Source organism: Diprion similis, chromosome 2, assembly GCF_021155765.1.
Source record: "Diprion similis isolate iyDipSimi1 chromosome 2, iyDipSimi1.1, whole genome shotgun sequence".
NCBI classification, from domain to species: domain Eukaryota; kingdom Metazoa; phylum Arthropoda; class Insecta; order Hymenoptera; family Diprionidae; genus Diprion; species Diprion similis.
In genome coordinates, this window is record NC_060106.1 from 21,406,951 (window position 1) to 21,429,522 (window position 22,572).

The 22,572-nt window shown below is 39.6% G+C and overlaps 1 protein-coding gene across 2 annotated transcripts in view; it reads left to right on the top strand.

Annotated features, from left to right (window-relative positions):
• Positions 1–22,572, top strand: part of LOC124414882 (phospholipid phosphatase 1-like) — a 33,155-nt gene that overhangs the window by 9,120 nt on the left and 1,463 nt on the right. The window contains exons 3-4 of one of the 2 annotated variants that reach the window (XM_046896020.1): positions 5,376–5,559; positions 22,223–22,377. In XM_046896020.1, coding sequence (XP_046751976.1) covers positions 5,376–5,559; positions 22,223–22,377 — 339 coding nt within the window. Of the gene's footprint in view, positions 1–5,375; positions 5,560–20,948; positions 21,319–22,222; positions 22,378–22,572 lie in introns of those variants that run through there. The other variant, XM_046896031.1, reaches the window with a different exon arrangement.

The window sequence follows — 22,572 nt, forward strand, 5'->3', positions numbered from 1 at the left end:
TAGAGAAAAAAGTCGACGGTACTACAGTGGTTGGTCATACACACAACCATGATCTTACCAAGTATAACGTAATTCGTGTTTATGGATGAGCCCATTCGTCCGGTGGTGGTTTACACATACATCGTACCATCGTGGGTGTATGTGTACATTTCATCGCGAGTGTGGTGGGGGTTGTTAAGCCTACGAGGGAAAAAGCGACCGGCCGATAGCACCGCAGTTAGTAGCCGTAAAGCGGTCGGCTAAGGTGGTCGATGCCTTGCGGACGATAAACGCACGCGTTGTACTAACAGCAAAAGCAGCAGCAGCAGCAGCAGCAGCAGCAGCAGCGGGTAGATTCGATTCGGGAAAACGACACAAGTACCCTGGAACCGAGTGCGGAAACGCGACCCTTGACAAATCGTTGGAAACGTCAAGGAGAAGGCGCGCTGTCGTTCTCATATAATTTATCCTCCCTCTGTCGCTGCAGGGGTTCCAATTTATTCTCATCCTCAAAAATCGATCCCACGAATCGTTGGTACCAGCCTGGAGTACCTAAACCTTTTGTTTGCCTTTACGTCCTGGTTAGGTGTACCCGCCTTAATATCCTATGTCGAGTAAAATTTTAATTCATCCAATATCCGTTTTATTAACTCGCCACGTTATAACTATACACACTCTACGTCCAATGTATTATACTTGATCGGGGCATCAAGTTGTTAAAAGCGGGGGATAAACTGCCGCGCTGGATTTGCCCGGATTTAAAGTCTAACGATATTTTGTATGAACAAGCTCTCGGAAAACGTTGCGATATATCGATATTATCGTTTCGTGTCGTGATATATTCCCAGGCGATATTGTGATTCTAAAATATTTGTTGTTGTTATTGTTTTGGCTTTTTTCTGGTGTTTTTATACCTGACAAAAAGAAACACATCTTCAACTTTACTCAAACCTCGACCAGCTGTTCTGTGTGCTACAATTTCAGAGAGGCAAGTGAATTAATTAGATGGGATAACATTATCATTGTAAACTTTCCTGCAAGGGATTCTTGAATTTTTCTTTTCCATAAATATTTTTCTGTTATCATTCAATACCGATTTCCGTACTTTGAACAATATTTATCATTATACTGTTGATACGACTGTTTCGATCATATTTACACAGTTGTAGTAACATTTGCGCTACGTAACATCTTCTATACCTGTATATCTATAATTTATTTATGGTATAATATTTATGACTATCAAAGGTCTGATTTATGCAATCGAATATGAACTTGACGTTTCGTGCTAGAAAATAAATTTATCTGGTATCTAAAAAATCTTGTGTCTTTGATAATTTTAACGAGGTGATAAAATTCACGCAATTAACAATAAATCTGATAGATATTTGAATAAGAATTCGTTTCAACGTGGAGTGTCGAAACTCCCGATATCAAGTCTACTAGCCACAGTATAGAAGGTGTCATATACGCATTTCGGCTTATAGGTATATTACAGTCAACATAAATATACGTGTTTATTGATCACATGTACACGCATAAGTGGTAAAAAATTATTGCACATCGTATGTATAATGGTGTACATATAAGAGGTTGTAAGAGTTCATATAAGCTTATAAACTTTGTTGGTCTCCACGCGATGATCGGTAAACAGTCCGTTGCACGTGCTTGTACGTTACTATTTACAGTGCCCGATGCATGGTAAAACGTGTTCTGAAACACCATACCGGGTACATGCATCTACCCTATACCTACAATATAATGTATTGCTTTTAAAGTCGTTTTTGACCGGCATTACACGCGCCGTATAGCTGAAGAGTCCCATCGACTTCTGAACAATCTTTGATCTTCCAAAAAGGGAATAAAGTAAGAACAAAAAGAAACAAAAAACCACTTCACTTCGGAATAGTCCAGTTGAACGTGACCCACATCTTGATTGATATGAACATTGTCAAGATTTCTTATATACTTAACTCGTTGTGTAATCCAAGATTGATCGCGCCAATAAAAATCCTCGTCAACTGCATCTGCGATCATTTTTTTTTGAAAAACTTGCCGTGTAAATTTGGAGGCTTTAACGTCTTCAATGTCTTGATCGATGGTGTCGTCAATCGTTATTCGCATTGTATCGCCGTGATGGATTGCGTCTATAGTAAAAATCTGCAAGGGTGGTTAAGAATCCATCAAGTAACGTTGACCGAGGGTGATTCGGGTGATGAAAATAACCGTCATCGAAGACGGATGTAGAAACGCGCGCATATGAAAATATGTTACCGTGGGACGTGAAATTCCATTGCAACCCTCAAATTTACACTGTAAATAAAAAACAAATTAATTATTCGGTTTGACTTTCAAGTCAATGGATATAATTTGAATACAGCTTGAATAACGTATGTAGGCATGTTTAACTGACCAGCAAGTGATATGATATAAGTACATACGTACATACATAAAGTTTACCTGTACAGAGGCGACACAACGCGTATGTCGTTAACGATAATACTCGACGGAATAATTGCTCTCGGTAAGACGATGCATGATCTTCGTCTCATGCGATTTCTCCGAAGCTTTAAGAGAGGAGCCTAGTGTCACATGTGTACCCATAATAATCCACACTTTGCGCCTGTATGCTGAAAAATTGGAAATTTCACGTATGTACCTCGGTCAAGAATATGTAAATCTTTTCGGGATAATTAAATTCAACGAGGACTTCTCCTAGAGATACATTACCTCCAACATCTATCTCCACCGAATGAATCTATTCCTGAGGTGCGAGCAGTTCAAAATATCAAAAAACGAAATAATTATACGGTTACGTCCCTTTGCGCTCGATTTATTCCTCTGAAAATACCATTTATTGGTGTACCAGGTGTGTACCGTAGACATATATATATATATATATATATATACTATAATCTAGGAGACTTATAGACCTCTATCTATTTGTTGTCACTAAAAGTGCCGCGTCGTCTAGGAGGAGGCGTATCAGTAACTGATAGGGGATTTTCGAGTCACCTTCTTCTCTCTGTGTATTTTTAAATTATTTTTGGTACAATCAATTCAGACGTTGCACCACTCTTCGTTTCCTGCAGAGACCATTCATCCATACATATAAGTGCAGTATACATTTCGGTCTGTAACTATACGTATATACATGTATATTCATCTTGTATTAAAGTGTTAAGTAGTAACACCTGGTCTTTTAGTATCACTTGCTTTCGAGACAAGTTTAAAGTTCAGGCGCTGTTTTTTTTTTTTTTTCTTCTTACTTTTTAACGAAACACGAGTGTCGGGATTTATACAATTAGTGGTACTCTCCGAAATTTTTTTTCTCATTCATTTCGACACGATAACAATCACGGAAAGAACGGAGAACATTATCAAATACCACCTGGCGCATGCCGTGAAATTCTCAGCAATGAAATATATTATGCATGAGTTTTTTTTTTTTTTACTCAGGATAAGCATATTGTAACACCTGTGAAATTTGAAGTAAGCGATACGGCTAACTTAGAGATCGTTGTCTGTCGATGAGAAGAAACCATAAGATAATCAGGATCCCAAACAAGTTGACAAAGTTGGATTCACAGTATAAAATAATCATATGTTTATATCCTAATGATTTAACAAAAATTTTCACCTTCATGCAAACGTAAAAACAACGGTTTCGTGTTTGATTCTTTGTAGACTGTGAAAGGTGGTATTAGAATATCCGTTTTTGAGTCCGCGCGAAGCGCCATGGAAGGTGTATCCTTGGAAGGAAGACGGTTTTGTTTTGTCTCGTAGGCAGAAGCCTCTTGGAAAGGTCTCTTTGAATAAGATTTTTGAATATATCTATTCAGCTGGGGCAAGGCAAAAGTTGCTTCAGCGCGTTCATTGAAAAGACTTCCATATATATATGACACGTTTGTCCGACTAGCTACTTCGGGGGCGAAGCTGCAGTCCGGGGGACGGGAGAAGGAAGACTCCCTTTCAAATCTTGACGCGACCTTTGACCTTAACACCCCCTTGCCTCAGCCCTCGAGGGCGTTCCATTGCCTTCAGGCTTTTCCGCTCGGCTCTCGTCCCATTATGTATTTTTACACCCTTCACGAGCTGTCGTTAGCATAACGACCACGACGAAGTCATCTTGATAATGTTCATCCCAGTTGGTACACCAGACCCGAACCGGGTTCGTCCCTCGTACACAGACTCACTCGTATAATTGGACGGGGTACGTTTGTTTACTTTCGCTTTCTCTCTAAAACATCACGATATGTCATCCGTGAAACTGTATAGGCACTGTAAGCTCCAGCCAAATGGACTCTGAAAGCTCTTTGCGCATGTTGGATATCTTCTCCCACGTTTAGTCTCGTCACTTTTTGCTGTAACTACATGTTGTCCGATAGATTTCGTCGACTTTGAAGCATATCTTGCCATTCAGGATTAGTTTTTACCTGACGACTATAAGGCACGTCCGCCGACGATGTACCCACCTACTCAACCAACGCTCACCCTCTTCAAACAAAATGTAATATAGGATTGTCGACGGTTAGAGAGTAGAAGGCAAACATATCATATCGCTTCGAGGTGCACCCGTCATTCCTTTCTCGCCCAGCTATCACAACTTACAACCCTCACATTTATGGACATTCCGTTTGTCTTCTGATGACATGCATGGTGGTGGTGCACTTTTTAGGTACCATTGTTTGACTTTGGTGTTGCGTTTACTGGTCAGCAAGCATTATCACTAAGCCAAAAAACTCGGGGCCAACAATTGGTCTTACTGATCTCGAGGAAATTAATTTGTCAAATTATTCCTTCATCCTTCGAATGTCCGGTTCGCAAAATTTAATCGTTTCACCATCAACAAATCTACTGGCGATCTATGTGTGCTTAGCTTTTCAAAATCTAATAGTGGCCGGATATCATTCATGATTCCTTTGGTGTATTACTACAATACCTAATTTAAAGTGTGTGTGTGTGAACGGTGGCACTCAAGTTTTTAGACATACTTTATACTCACCAAGAACTTGCCAATCTCACAGCAAGCGCTCGTTTCCACCAACGCAAAGATCTCTCGCGAGCACTTGTATAACACGATTTATATGAATCTTAACTGGTGAAATTCAAGAGCATTCCTCGGACGACGATTCACTACATTCAACTTTAAGTATAACGTCAATTCTTGAAAATGTATCACAAGCGAGGGTAATATACCAAAACCTGCGTTCACGTGAGATTACTAAATAGGAAAATTACTTAAATTAGTTAGGCAATAATCGTTTCAAGGTAGTATAAAAAAAACCTATGTATGTATATATATATATATATAAGAATACAATCACACTATGAGCTGTTGTGTACTTTTGCATTCCAACTCTGATACTTATCCTTCTACTTCTTCTAATTGACAGAAATCTACGGAACTATTGACGATCCAAAGCACCGATAGATTGGACTGCACAGTCGTCGTCGGCAGCACCGTGGATCCGACGGGGACAAGTTCCGGGTCCAAGGGTGCCCGCGAAAAGATCATGAATGCTTGTCGAAGTCTTTGGCACTGGCGACTACTAATCGACATCCTAATCGTCGTAACAGGTAAGCTTTTACACTTCGCTCTTTCTCAGGCAAAGATACTCACAAACAACAAAGTAAACAAACGCGTAGTGTACTTTGGTGTGAAAATCTCTGCACATGCCAGCATTCCATCTGCTGTATCTACGATTCTACATTTCGACCAACGACGTTGTGCCCTAGTAATTAGTATACATTCCATCCAATGCTGCACGTTTACAGCTTCCAATGCATCAGGTGCCAGAGAGAGAAGCATATGAACGACACTGTTTCAGGTATTTTTTGATGAGAATCACTTCCATGGCTGTTCTCCATTGGTGACACAATGTCACAGTAATTCCAATCTCATGTATTATCAGCGAACTTGCCTAATCGGGAGGGTCACGTGATGGTGATTCTCTATAGCTTCGGCTGCATCGAATGCCAGTCATCCATCCACGTGCAGGAAACTAATGTTCCAGGTTTCAGGTGTTCGTTAAACACTTTCAGAGTCTCTGTTTACACGCACGGCGTTTATCATCATCGACTGTTGTAGGGCATGGTGTGAGTCGTACTGCATCAACGTGTTTTGAACCCTTCTGCACCCTCTTGTCACCAATTAGCCGGCTCGCCGGTTATTTCCTGATTACGTAACTCGCGCGCTTGGCGACTAAACGCGACGTGCTGCAGAGCAAGAGGAGAAGGAAGGCGTTAGTTTTAAGCGGAGCCAAGTTTGCCCGATGCATCCTACGTAGGCATACATCTACGATGCACGTTTGTGGTAGTTTGGTGGATGTAGATGTAATATGTACGCTGCTCGCACGCTGTTAGTGCTTAGGGGGAAAGTGGGGGAGAATGTTAGGGGAGCACGAACCTGATCCGCACTTATAACGGCAAGTGTCACGCGTTAGAAGAGTTGAAAAAAATAGGAGACGATAAGATGCAGTTTTAACGGATATAAGTGCAGAAATTTTCAAACCGGAAACTCTCGGTGGATTTAATCAGGTCAGGTCATTCGGTTTTAGGACTTTGTTGGATTCGTACGATTCTCCAAATGACAAAAAACAATCGAGTAAAGATCTTTTTTAAATCAGACTAGTATGTGTTGGAAATATCGTGATATTTTGCAGATTGCTTATCCATTTTTAATGATTCACTTTATAAAATCAACAACCAAATTATATGATATTATTGTGCCTCGGGCGACGGAAAAAACTCAATTTTAATTTAAATTTATTAGTGTCAATTCAAACACGTCGAAACTAACCGAACTACTTGTGCTTAAATCAAACGTGTAATCCCATTTGATATTTTCAACAAATTTTCCTCCTTAGTGTATAACAAATATTTATACACAGAAGCAGAAAAAATCGGATTCACTTCGTCCAGAATATGACATGTTTATATTGTAAAATAGCTCCTGAAATAATCAACTACGCATACACTAAACATGTTTGCTTGTTTTTTCGATTGTATGTACATACATACATATCGCAGAATTTATGTGTTGCTCGTATCAACTTGTGTATACGACGCTTTATATCTTGATGTTTTAGATCGTCGAGATACGTACAAAAATAAACGCATACCAAGTGAATAAAAATTTCTATAACGCATATAGTATATGTCAAAGTTTTGTATACTCGCAAGATGATCCAACGCCAAGCCGTAAGCAAGACTTTGGCGAAGGTCTTGAGAACAAAAACGAAACAACTTGGCGCTCTGAGATTAGACTTAAAAACATCTGTCATATCAGCAGCGTAATTGAATATTAAGGCGGCCTTAACGTCTCATAAATTAAAAGATTGCGTGCTTTACATACACGGTTTGATCATCAATTGGCCTGTGTTGCGGATAATAGTAATATTTAGTGCGGAGCGCGAGGTGTCGGGGGGGGGGGGGGGGGGGGGGGGGGATACAAGAAAAAAACAAACCTTGCCGAAGTATATACGCTTATCAGTGAACTCTGTGTTAAATAATCACCCGCAATGGTTTTTTTCCTCTTTTTTTGCACGTTAATTATATAATAACAATCTCGGTCCAATGCCACACATGATATACTTAATTGCCCGGAACCAGATGGCGAAATTGCCAAATATTTAGCGGTTTTTTTTTTTTTTATTGCCGTGCCGTTGATTTCGTACGCGCGAATAATTATCATTCAACGTCATCCTCTCTGACATGCCGTCGATGAGTGAAGGAACGGAATATCTAGCGATAAATATACGCTTTAAATTTTCTTCGAATCCATTTGCAATAATATGTTAAATATATTATATGCGGTGTGAATATATTTATATATCGGATTAAATGTGGCGCTTAATAATGAGTCCATTTACTTTAGAAATCAATTATATAAAAGCTGTTTAATTTTAAATCGATAACAAATACTTAAAAAACAAATGTATTTTACATCCTGCAGACAAATCCGAACGTACGTCTGTTGATCGATGAATTATCTGTTTCGTTTGACGTAAACTTCATTTTAAGAGAAATCTTTTCTAAAGCCGATTACACTTTGAGTAATAACCCAAACCCTGGCAATGCGCAGTGCAGGATGCATCAGAATGCATGGACCAGACGGTCAGTACAGTCCGGCGAGTATGCAGGACTTCGTTTCAAACTGGTCCGCCTATTACGAAAACACTTCCTTCCATTCGAGAGACGCGACTGACGATCCCAAATTTTTACTCCGCAGTGTGTCTCTCTGGTGTATATTATTTCACCTTGGCACTCTTCCAATATGGTTTTGTATACTGGCCCTGCAGTATATTGAACAGAATTTACACATAAAATTGATGGAAACTTGAATATTATAGTTCAGGATGCATACCGATGTCTTAATTAAAGATGTCGAAAATTACTGTATTGGGATGAACAAAAAAAAGAAAAAAGAAAAAAAAAACCACGGAGTGACAAACGAAACTCTTATATGATTGATCGGTTTAATATATTTTTATAGATGTATGTATGGTAATCAGTAAACGAGGATTTATTTAGACGCTGGTTAAAAAATCAATGAAAAAGTTACGCACGTGTATGGAGTGAAACATCGATGCTTAAAGATACCATTTATGGCGATATATTATCGTTCACGCGTGTATAGAATATGTCAGGTACCACATATATTATCTACACATGTTTGTATTGCCAATTATCGATATGATTGATGATAAATCGAACGCTTGTATTATAGATATAGATGCTAAGCGACGCGTGTTATCTACTGTTTCGTAGTGGCGTCTTGTTAAGTGTAGGTATACACAAATATCGACTTTTTTGGAAGAGCCATTGTTGGTTAGGAAGTTGTTATTATACGAACTGAATGTAGGTACGCTATTATCTGCATTTTTTTTTGCCAGACTCTTTGAAAGTACATACACATTCAAGCATAATATATTAATGTATTAATAATGCCGGCGGTATCTGTGCGAAAAAATTTTTTCGTCTTATCTATACATATATAAAATTGCGTCACACGCGATGAGCATGTGAGCAAAGCGAGTTTTATCGCAGGTGGAATTCCATTTGCGCAAACATCTAAAATCACTGCCTGCACACGCGATGTATAAACAATTCACGCGTCTGGCTATAGTGGATTTTAAATGTTCATTGTCAGGAGATTTGAATGGAACTAGTCGCATCATTTTCATACGGTAAAGAAGTTTTTTTACCATATACAGAGTTCAATTTTAGATAAAATATATAATCCGAGTTATATATTCATTGGCTAACTTGTTTTCGGTTCGAAACAAAGCGCGACTTTAATTCTATACGAATCATGCGATATATTTTGTCTTCCATTTTCTCACTTCGTTGGCTTCGTCGGCAGTCATTGTCACATAATTCGTATAAAGTGCAACTCGCGTTTTGTTTCGAACCGAAAACAAGTTAGCCGGAACGTCAAGCCGTTAATGAATATTACCAAAGAGTCTTGAATGACGCTACATCGGACAAATGACAGACGCTCAAAACCACGTGATGTAACGGATCTATCTGAACCGCATCTTTGAACGGTAATGAAACTCGAGGGTTTTCGTATTACCGTCTCGTCTCTCTTTGTCTCCTGAGATTCTCGCCCCTATAGTTGATTGTTTTCTTTCTTCGCGTCATTATCAAGTTTCACAATACATACGGTATACCTTTGTACTCTTATCCATCACCCTGTAATACCGGATCGTGTAAAGTTTCAAACTGTACCATCTACTGCGGCCTGATGCAAGACCCCATTGCTGAATACCGATGGTTCAAGGTACCCATTTCAGGGGAACATTTTTCGGCGATTCGAAACGCCGAGACGTTAAAAATGGGCTAAAACAAACGGGAACAGCTACAATCGAGGGTGTGGTCCTTCTCTCGGCCAGAGGATGCCAAAGTTTCACTGCAGGTTGAAGGCCTCGCCTTTTTTCCTGCAGCCTCCTCAGTCCTTACAGCAGGTATGCATGTGGCTCCGTATCTCCGACATGCCTATCCAGACTGCTACCCGCAGACTATGTGGCCGGATATTGGAATCGATTGTTGGTCGTTAAACGTCAAGAAGAATCGTCTAGTCATTCAGCAGCCCTTCGACCCAACAAACAACCAGCAAGCACTAGGAGGGCGGTAGAGGACCAAAATCCCTTGGACTGCTGCTGATGCTGATGCTGCTCAAGCCGAACTCCCTGCTTCTCCACGGTTTTTTATTTCAATTGGTTTCGTGTTGCCAGCTGAGAGAAGGGAAACCCTCATTATGATGCGTCAGTCCAGCCAGTCGCCGCGCCCTTGCCAACCACGCATTACAGCCTGCATGCATGGGGGAAGAGAAGCTTGACCCGAGAGTTACGGCCAGATCTTTTTCATGTCCTTATACTGCCTGAGGTACCGAGTTCTCCGTTAGTTAGATTCTGGATCCACGTGGTGAGACCAGCCTCGATTATCACGGAAGCCAGACTTTGCACTCTACGTCAATGTCCTCCACCTGATTTCTATTCCAATACCATATTATGCTTTAATTGACATTTTTTAACGTATCGTCTGGTCGCCTGTACTGCAAGCTTGAAGAAAAAGTCTTGTAACTGTGAAAGATGCTGTGTATAGCTACATTAAAATCTTTCTCTCGCACTGATCAATTGGAAACGGTTCAACGACCGGATCCAATGCTGCAACGCTCTTTGGAAACTGGGAATAAACGAGCCGGCGAGATATCTGCAACGATTCGCGATTCGCCACCCACGCGTCTACGTCCCACGACTCGATCTCGCACCGGCTTTACTGATGCAAGTTAAACTGCTTTTCCGTACCGCGAATCGCCGCAGGTTGAGAATTGAAATGAGTAGTAACTGGCTCTGGTAAAGGATCCTAAAAAATTTCAGATGACGGAACATTCGTCTTACCAGATAAAATCGTGCAGACTTCCTGCTATGACCTGACGCTATTCCAGGTATAAGTTGAGGGATGTTTACCCTGCACCTGCACAACTCGAGACGTGAATTTCGACGGTCCAGGCCGAAGTTAAGGCGAAAATAAACACCCGAGATTGGGTGAAAAAAAATAATTTACACCATCGTCGTGACGTTCAACGGGCAATAATAATTCGTTCTTGGAGAAGGGACGGAAACGAGCCACTCCTTCAACTTATAGCCTAGAACGGAAATTGAGGGTGTTGCGAGACGACACCCTGAGCAATGAGCTGCTTACTCGACGTCGCGTGGGTTTGAGCCTCTCTCTCTCCCATGGCATTGCTGCAGACGGGCAATTCCCGAGCGTCTCAAAGATGACTCGACGGTATAAAGTTGACCTAACATTGGCCTGGGATTATAACCTGCGTTCCAGAAATTATTCATAACATATACCTAACTCTACATAAATATTATAATGTTTTGTCTGGGACTGCATTTCACACATGCTCCTAGAAGCAACAAACAATTATTTTAGTATGGGTGGATATGGGTTTAAGACAATAACTAGAAATCTCTGTTTATTAATCGTCAGCAACGTGTTATACCTTCGTTAGACATGTTCAACGTCATATATTATAACGTACGTCTATGAAACTAGATGCATAGACGTCTTTCCTTTTGACCTAACCAACACGCAACCCCGAGTCATGTTCTTTCTTTTCATTTTTTTTTCTTTTCTAACCTTCGCCTAAAAAAATTCAAGGACAAAAGTTCAACCACGAACGATGGTTGATGCATTCACCCTGCACGATTAATTGCCTACTCGGTAAAGTTGGGTCGACTCATATTCGGAACATCATCCTGTATCCATCCAGAGTTACGAGTCATGTGTAAGTACCTGGTCTTTGCCTGGTTTATTTGTTTATTTAATTATTATTTTTTTTTTGTTACCAGCAATTCGTATCCTGTTTAACTCCTGACAAGTTTTAATGGTCGTTAGTCATGCACACCTCGCAATGTATATACGGATAAGATTTTTTAGGCAGAAGTTCAAGGACAAGTGTTTTTTTTTTTTTAATTTTTTTTATTGCGGCCTGGAAACTTTGCTCGGAATCAAGATTTGGAATCGTTTACTCAACCGACGTAAGATATTTACACGATTCTCTACACGCTACAAGCAATGTAAGCCTGAAAATTTTATACGCTTTCCCCACTGGTTAATGGAGATTTATCATCGACATGCTCTTGAGGGTGTTTCGTTCCATTTCGATAATAAATATCGGTAGACACCTGAGATTGTAACCGGATAAGTGCGACCGTATCCTGCTGTAGAAGCATGTATAGGTCTACGTAATACAGATACATACTTAATTCATTACACCTTAACGTTAAGCCACCAAATATCACTTTGTTAACACTTAAAATCATTACAGATATTTATTTTTTTTCCTACCTATCTATATTCTTTTTCGATGGATAGACGATGAAGAAATATCTTAGGAATTATTAAAAACTAATTAATATCCAAGTCCAAAGACCAATGAGAGAGAGAGAGAGAGAGAGAGATACTGGGAAAGAAAAACTTTACTACGTCGTAAAATAATATATTATGTGGTGTGTGCGTGCATGCGTACGTGTAATCGCTTTTTACTGAATATAGTTCCACAATGGTATGGCCAATCGTAATTTTATTAAAATTATCTCCTAGTTGGGGGAAGAATTCTAATCAATTATCTAGAGTTAATTTCATGTTACGATGATTTAAATGGTGTTTCTTTCTTCTTTCCGTCTCTTTTTTTCTCTTTCTCTTTCTCTTTCTGGCAATCCCTCGGTGATAAATTTCCGCCTTTGTATCCATCCTATCTCCCGGGTGCGGGAGAAGACGTATCATTACAAGGTTGACGGAGCATCGGTCTTCGCTGAAGCAGGCTCAGTATATCTATAATATAACACTCTCTACCAACAACCGAAATGAAAATTCCACAGTTAAGTAAAGTACCACCCAAGCAGCCGATCGCTGGGCATGGATTAAAGTATAATCCATTTTTTTTCTTATCGTAAAAATGAAAAAGACAATTTTAGGGATCGTTGCGAAGCGATCGCTCGACGTCGTCTTACAACTTTGGATCGCATTCCAAATCATTCGTACATACACAAAATCTGCTTTTCTAGTCTCTTAAAGACGTTTATTGCAGCGAGATAAATCGTTCAACGTTAACCGTTGTTCCTTGTTCTTCCCCTTATTTCAACGGCCAACCTTTCAGTCCATGGCAAGGATTCTTGTCGTTGGTTAGTTCGAAATTCAAATAATGTCACCTAACCACCTCGAGTCTTTCCGTCCTTCCGAATACGTACCTGCTTCTTCTATACGAACAGAACTTATCACACAGATTATCCACTTCGGGGTCTGTTCTAGTACGCGACTAGACTTAAGGAGGCTGCGCGTGTACGCATTATACTATTTTTATTGTCGAAGAACCTGTTCTTTTTTAGACTTCGACCCTGGTTACGATCAGTGTTATTTTTTCCCTACTATCACACAGTTCGAGACTTCGCTTTTACGTCCTCAGCTTGAACTCTTCCCTCCGGTTCATCCGGTCGCCAGCCTCTGCATATATAGACTCCCCGTGTCGTTCTTACCTCTATCTATCGATTTTTTTATAAATTATTTATCGACCTTGCTTCCGTGGTAAAAGTTCTCCGATACATCGTCGATTATCCGCTCTGTGGGATTACGTCCTGGAAGTGAATTGTCTCGATTTACCTGCACTGCATGAATGCGTCAGCTTTGCTACAGTGCTTGAAAACTGTTTCTCGTCAATGTATTCTCCATGATAATCAAAATAGTGCGTGACCTAAGGATGAAGAAAAAGTCGACTCTGAGACGAGTCTACAATTTCTTCTTATCAACGTCTTCCGAGCAGCTATATCAGATCTTAATACCACCATGGAAAGCAATTTTAATAGACGGATTGAAAGCTTTGCATCTGCATATAAGCCGGCTGTTGTAGTTGTAATGGTATAGCCAGAGACACTGATCGAATCGTCTGGAGAAGAAGCTGACGGTGTTATACGGTACACCTATAAAGCCAGTTACGCATTCCTGCATTGTTTTGTCTGATGAAAGTTTCAAGATGCAGCCAAGCATATATGTCACGTTACAAACAGTAATTAACCGATTGAAATCTGGTCGTCGGTAACGTATGGGATTACAACGAAGAAGTCGTTGCCCCCGTCGATCCATGGGAAATTCTTCCGTGGGTCAATACCGTATACCTAATCCTTGATTTCAAACTTATACAACAACAATAACGACGTTCAAAAGTGACGAGAAATACTTCAGTAAGTATAGCTGTAGGGAAAGGAAACAAATTAGTGGCAACATTTTAACCGGTAGTTCCAAGTCGATCTTCTGCATGCTTAATGTTATGATTCTTTGCTAGATTATACGTTAAAGTAAATGTATACACTTTCCACTGGAAGTGAAATAGGACTAATAGGCAATCCCTTAAGACTTTAACGATGCGGTTATGCCAGGAATACTAGGTTCTATAAAGTCCTGTGACAAATTTTATGCATACCTTTCCCTGCTTTCGGGCATTTTCTGTGTATTTACAACTTATCCATACTACAGGTGGATTATGTATGCATGTATGCGTAATCAGCCTGCCGCACTTAGCCGTGCGATAGGAACACACGATATATTACAGATACTTAGGGATATATGTATGGTGAAAACATGGTGGCCGTTAAGTAGGCTTACAGGATTTTATAGTCGCCCCTTCGTCATTAGGATGTAATTGTCTGCCGTAGCGCCTCATTTCTCCTTTGCATCTGGTACATTCGCCTAATTATACCTGAGTTCACGACTACCCTTCCCTTCCCTTTCCCCTCCCCTCCCCCCTATCGTTTTGGGCTGGGCAGGAATTTAAAAATGAATTATTAGATATACCTAAGCGCGATTATGAGAGTCCGGTACTTATACATGGTATACGTACTGCGTGTACGATGGGTTATGAGAAATCCTCGAGAGATTTCCTCGAGTAGGAAACTAAAATTGGATAAATGCATCATGGACGATGTTATAGGTGTATAGTGAACTCTAAAGATTTGCATCGAGCATTGGGTTATGCTTTATGGGAAGCATGCATGTGCGATATTGTGTAAACCGGTCGCTATATGTATACATTCTCTTATTTGAGAGAGAGAGAGAATCTTCAAGTGTGTTAACATTTGCCAGACCGAAGCTTCTGTGTCTGTCTGCTGAAAGTGCTCCAGCTGGCTCTTAGAGAATCTGAAGCACGTGGAGGGTGATTAGATTTTATTTACGTGTAGGTTATATACCCCTGAGGGTGTGGAGTGCCTCGCACGTCGACCAGGGTCTTTGAACTCTGTAACCATTGCAAGTTTTTGGCTATAGCGGTGGTAAGTCGTTGATAGCTATATTAGTACCAATCTTGGAAAGTAATCACTCTTAGTGCATGTCAATCATCGTCTTGCGGTTTGACGACCGCGTGATGTATCAGAGAAAACATAATATCAGAAACCTTGTTGTTCACCTTGACATAAAAAACAATAAGATATGTGATAAAAAGTTACTATACCTCAAGCATGAAATGAAGTGAAATGAAATGAAATGAAATCAAGTTTGTAACGTCGCGCGTCGCGTCAGTCTCGATTGTCAATATATATACTTTTACATTATTATAGATTATTCTTTATTTCTCTGCAGCTGCATTCGGCATACCCAATTAACTGAATCCGACCAGTTCGTAACAGGTTCAGATACAACCGAAGCCCCGTATTTCGTGTAGCCATTGTCACACCGTTAATGGCTCCGGTTTGACCCAGATGTCGTTGTTCACTTTAGACCCTCTAACCAAGCTGGCTGTGACCCCTCCTACATGTAAGTTCTTCTGCAACGTACCATCTATCCATAACCATGCGACATGTAGGGGGGGGTAAAAGGTGTGACAGGTAAGAACTGCACGAGGCATTCCATCCCTAATGTATGATGCATCTGTAGTTATAAATTAGTATAGTTAGTATATTCCATGCACAAGTAAACATCACCACTTGCAACACATCCGAATAATCAGTCTCAAGACTTGTAAATTTTATCATCAACAGATTTACGGACCATCGCTTGTAAACAATGTAAACACCGCGAAAACGGCACACGACGAATGGCACATGTCACTATGCACATGCAGGAGCCATGATGCGCCATATGTTCCGGGATATTTTTAGAGATCCCTTCGGTAGAAAGGGTATCAGGTTGTTTTACCACCCTAAAGAAACCGCTGAACACCCTCGTCACCCTTCTTGCTCCCTCACTCCCTCGCTAACTTCATACCATTGGCTTGTAAACATACACTGCAGCCTCGCCTATACGCAAACGTCAAGTTTAGTTTCGTTTCCCTTGTGCGACGGCCACTTGGCTGCGTAAATGCATTTATGCAGCTTATATAGTTAGAGAGCAGAGAAGATACGTGTGCATCTGCTCGCTCGGCTGTAACCGGGTTGACCTCATGACCGACCTTGAACTGAACACCGAAGAATTCATCCTCGCCTTAGTTATACCTATATTGCATGCCGTTGCAGGAGATACGAAAATTAAAAGTTTAACAAATCTCCACCCCCTGCCGAGCGAAAGACAGAGAGAGAGAGGCAAAGGTTTTTACTGAACCATTTAAAATTTTTAAGACGCGGCTCATTTCGCGGTTGTAATTATGGATTGTTTTTTTCTTTTTTTTTTCTTGTTTTTTCACCTCTTTTCGCCACCAAGAAATATTCTTTTAACCAATTCATTTTTTGTACAGTACATAATCGTTTCACCAACCAAATGAATAACCAACTGTACAACCATCGTTTTCGTTGATTTTTTTTTTTTTTTTTTTTTTTTGTCAAAAAGCGCGGTGGTCTGACAAACATCGGTGCAATGCGGAGCGACGGATTGATTAATTGAGTGGCACGTGTGGTGTTTACACAATTCTCAGTGACATATAATATATTAATCTTTTCTGTAATCTATTATAGGATCAAGCGCGAAAGAAATGGTACGTTGGTTAATTGGAAATTGGTCTTAAAAAATAAAATAAAATAGAAACAAAACACCGCGGTGCCTTTGATTTTCTCGAACCTGCCACCAGACCTTATACGATTAGGTAATTGTTCGGGATGAAAAATAAATACCGTAAATGGATTTCATTGAATTTTTCATCCCGTTTCAATGAGCATTTTTTGTTTATGAAGTGTGCCCATTTATACCTATTGTAAGTAATCCGGGTGCACGTGGAAATCGAGAGAATAAGGTCGAGGGAGAGATTCTTAAGAATTTGCTCAACCGTTAGCGTGCACGTCACTTCAACCACTACCTGCACCCTTTTAACCCCATGTAATCCTATACCACCGTCCTATACCAACGAACGAGGCCCTGCAACTCTGAATTCAATTGACCCCGTCAAAAGCAGCTAACTTGATAATGCTCCGAGACAATAGCTCGCAGTCTGCATTTGCTTGTGGTAAGAGTAAGAATTCTCTCTATGCACTCTCATTTTTGCAAACCCCCCTTTTTATCGATAACGTAATGAAAACGTACGCGGTGTGATTCGGTCACAATTTCTAAGGATAATATATATACCTGCAGTACTGTTTTTTATATACATATATGTATTGACACTCTCGGAATAGGTATAAATGTTGTAAACACTCCAATCCATTTGAATCCATTTTTTTTTTTATAAGAATGAAACAAAGGAATTATATACTTGTTCTTGTATATCCTGCGAAGGGATGAGATACTCCGAGGAGTCGGGCTTCCCAGAAATCAGTCATACTTTGTTAGAGACAAATTGCGGAAATGGTAAATCATGGTGAATGATCGTTCCGGGCGAGACAATGGTTAATTCGCAGCCACTTGTACATATATATTTTTGTAATTGTGTCGTCACTCTTATATTAATACTTCTTGAAATCGTTTATAAGACATTCAACATTCGTACGAATGGGTATAATTGCAATAAAATTTCATACTGTTGATCGGGGGTGGCTTTTCTCACCTAATACGTAAATCAGCAATTTATTGATCAAATTGAAATTAAACCGAATTAGCGTCGAATTTGTGAATAAAGAAACTCTGCCGCACATGTGCCAAACCTTACAACTGTCCCTGAACCGAGTGAGTGAACTTCGTCACGTTACACCTTGGAGTTTAAGGTTTAAGGCTGTAATTAAGGCGTCGGTTGTTGGCATGATTCAGAGTGACCCGAGCCACATGGCGACAATGTGTTTACTCGCCTTCATGCAGCCGACACTCATCCAAAACCGGGAGTACGGCTTGAGCATGAACTAGTAGGTATAATGTAACAGTCCACGATGACACTGTTTATACAGCCAAAATTTGTATCCCACTAATTATCTAATAATTACTCCTGGTGGGTTTTAATTATTTTAGTTTTCTAGCCCCAGGCCTATATGTTTTCTTTATTCGGATTGTCACTTTGCAATGCGTCATCTGGGGCTTGATTATGTAATTTCACTTTTCACATTTCCCACCATCCAAGCATTCTGATTTTTTTGTAAAGTTTAGTCACCCGATTTCAATTAGTTTGGAAATTCCATAATCAACACTCTAGTGGAAAAAAATCAAAATAACCCAACCAGACTGACGGCTAATTGTTGACTGTGTTTATTCGAATTTGAGACTCCGAGAATTACGATTCTCCTTTATTAAAATTGAAAACTTAGGTTATGTGGTGATAAAATGGCGCCTGAAATCAAGCCGTGACGTCATGATCAGACATTTTTCAATACTATTCAAACGTTCTTCGCCTAACTTTGGGAATTTGCAAATTGTTTTGCCTGGTAGGCTCGAGCTACCGGTGATGCATCGATGCAACGTGTATTGCGTACTGTGCATGAGGAGAAGAACTATCTCCACGGGCTCGAAATCAGCTGACTATAACGTGTAGGTACCTTACGTACGTGATGCATGCGTGAAACAACCGAGAGTAATAACGAGAGCTAATAAGTCATGCACTAACCGCAAATTTATTAATGACTGACATCCGCTAAATCTAATTGTGTTGCTCCCGATTAAACCTTTTTAGTCTCTCGACAGCTTTTGTTACCGATGATAATATTTTCATCGCAATTCGAGTAGAATTTGCGTGTATAATACATATATGTATATAGTTTATTTTTTAGCAATGGCAGCTGTTATTTCAAGGTGTAATTTGAATTTTTTTTTTTTTTTTTTTTTCCCTCTGTTAGTCAAACGAGTCGCCCAATTCGCAGAAAGAGAACGACTGTACCGAAATACCTCCACATGTCGAATCAACTGTGAATAGAACGTATATACGTAAATGTAAATCTTCTATATATACCTGCAGCATAATTTATGAAAGTTTTGCATAGATTTACTTTTTCAGATCGTCTGTTCTATGCCTTTGTTGTGAATTCAAAGGTCTCGGATTTTAGAATAAAAATTTATAAACACCACACAAAACTCCACGTAAAGGGTAAAGTCAAAATTTCGTATACAATACACATATATGTACATATACGTCAGAACAATCTGCGTGGAAAAAAAGAAAGAAAGAAACCGAATGGTTCCAAATTCCTTACATCTACGTCACACTATAATTTCACACTCATGTAAATCATTTTACACCTGTGACGATGAAGGTGTGAATTAATTGGTGTACAACACATGTTGCCGCACATCGTATGATCAAGAATGCGTTGCGGTATAGAAAGAAGGAAGAAAAACCACGAAAAAAAATAGTATACAAAAACTAGAAAAATCCGGGGGTTTTGCTGCCGTAGAATATCAACGCCGTGCCACGCGTATACCTTGAATGCTTATCTAATAACTACGGCTGCTACCGAAACCACAAAAACGACATCTGATATCTTTATTGCCTGAGATAAAAACGACTCTAGTGTGTGGTCATGAAACCAGTCTCTGCGGTCATGCGTAAAAAAAATTTTAGAACTTGGCGGGTTGGTGTAAAGCCACCAAACCGCTAGAAATGAAACAACGTAATTCGATCATCGAGTCTATTTTTACATAATCGTTGCACTCTTAAGAGCAGGTAACAATTTTTTTTTATTTCTTTCCTTTATACTATTGGCTAGATTGAAAGAATTTTTTGTTTCCTTTCTTTACAAGTATGGCCAACGGAGTCCATGAGACAACCTTATAGCTTAATTTTGCCATATAAAGTTTGTCAGTGATTTGTAAATCATGACAAAAAAGAAAATCCAAACATATCATAGAAAAAATTCTTTGTAATATTTCAAATTATATTATGCCTTACAATTAGTTTCGAGTTTATTTCTCCGCACTATGTGCTCTGTGACATCAGAATGTACTATATCTCAGCTGCAGGGACAGTTGGTGCTTTTCAATGGCGTCGTCTACACTAGAAATTATATACAACAATTAACCTGGGGCCCGGCTTTTTGCATTGTTATCCTTACACTATTGTGTACAAATCGGTGTTGATAGTACAATACTCGGCAGTTTCGATCTGCCATTTTTCTATTATAATATAAAGACCATCAAATACGCTGCTGTTATACTCCATTCGGCCAATACGATTCGGTCGCTAATTGAAAGTAATCGCTTTGAAGAGTACACGTTGAGTGCGCATGCACCCGTTAGTTCAATTAACGAACGCCCAGCTGATCGAGTGTACGCAAGAAAACGCGGGAATTGCTGCCGTTGACTGAAGATTTAATGTAGTATGTAAATCGAAAGTGCTAATCAGAGGCGGTCAGTGCAGTCTCTGCGAGCAGAAGTCTGCAGTGTCATCCAAACGGAATATCTCCAACGTTGCAGGGTTCAGTGGTTAAATTCAATGTCATCTTTCTTTATAATTTAAGTGCGTTCACTGTGCGGCAGGTTTGAAAGTCGCGGATGTTCGACCCGTTCCGGCGCGAATACTCGGTTGAATGATCGATCCGTCGATCCATTGCGCATGCGCAATGCCTCCTGACCCTGCGAGTGGAGTAGGAAAGACCACTACGAGAGACTTTCACAACAGTTGTCACCAGCTGGTCTTACTAGCGACCTCTTATGATCCCCGTCGTCGTGCAAAGTGCTCGCAGATTTCGTTCTTATCTTCGGAATTACTCACAATTGACACAATTTTCACTTGCATCGTTAATAGTGACAGACCGTGCAACAGACACGCCCTCCTTGATTTGAACTTATTCAATATTTGCAACGAAATTTGGGATTGACGCTACTGTGCCTATAATTACATTATCCGTATATACATATCTATCTATACGTAATATATAGATAGTATGAACAAGACTGACGAACTTAGCGACCATACGACGGAAGTCACAAGTAGTATCGCCCGGCAAAAATTTCTATTCCAAAATATACGCAGACGGCATCGATACAGCGCGGGTAAGTGCAGATTAATGCCGGTTACAATCGAAGAGAGTCATATATGCTGAAAATGGTTTTCTAGTTGATACAAAATCGTTACTTTCATTAATTAGTTTCAAATAATTAACCGATTGATACATATTATTCATTCTGCATACGACTTTCACTAGCAAAGCATGTAGCCTACGTCATAATGTTGAATTTCCATTGAAAACTCCGCCATATGAACGGTAAATTCAAATTTAAATTCAGTGAAGCGGCCAATGAGAAGTCACCTCGAATGCAACTTGATTGGCGTAAACATGAGTGAAACTTTGAAATCAATTGTAAAGCAATTAATGTGATTGATCCAGTAGTTATAATTTCTTGACTGCTAACCGGAGCGCTTGAAGGACAAATTTATTATAAGCGGGAACGTAAGGAGAAAAAATAAACTATACTTAAGACCCAAATTGATGGAACTTTAATTGTTCGTAAAATATTAACTGAACGCTATAGAATGCCTCTGGAAGGATGCTCGAAAGAGAAAAAATTGTATTACGAAACTTACAGAAAATGAATGATTTCATTTCTCAACATGATGACGTCATGCCGGAACAAAAGATTTCCCCAGCGTTTCCAACTACTGTACTATGACGTTACATGGAAAGATGAAACACGTGCGATTATTCAACTTCATAAGAATGTACATATATCTATTGAAGTTATAGCTATGAATAAAAATGATTGCTTACTTTATAAAGTTTTCCAAGAAGCTACTTCATAAATTTTGTCAAATCATCCCTATTTTAGGATATATTTAAGACCACTTAATAATTTTCTGTTTTCGAAGCAAGCACCACAAAAGTATCGAATTACATTGGATTTCCTCTCACCTCATGTATTTCTCTACTAACTTGTAATTATTTTCACATTGTTACAGTGGTCGTCTTCATCGGTGTCGTAGAATTTGGAATTTTCCCTCAACAGCAGATCGGTTTTTACTGCAATGATCCAGGACTTTCTTATAAATTCACCGGGGATACCATTTCTTTCTCCGTTCTTCTGGGTGGCAGTATTATTTTGCCATTGATAGTGGTAAGTTTAGCTGATCACCTTATCGATAATTGCTTAATGAGCAGTTACAAAAAGCCTCCTCAAGGCTTTCACAGGTTTATCATTTCACATCAATCATAAATAATGTTACATATAGAAAGCCTTATGAAATTCTAAGTTAACAATAACCATCTACGCGCAATAAACTTTTGGTCCTGTTACTTGAGATATTTTCTT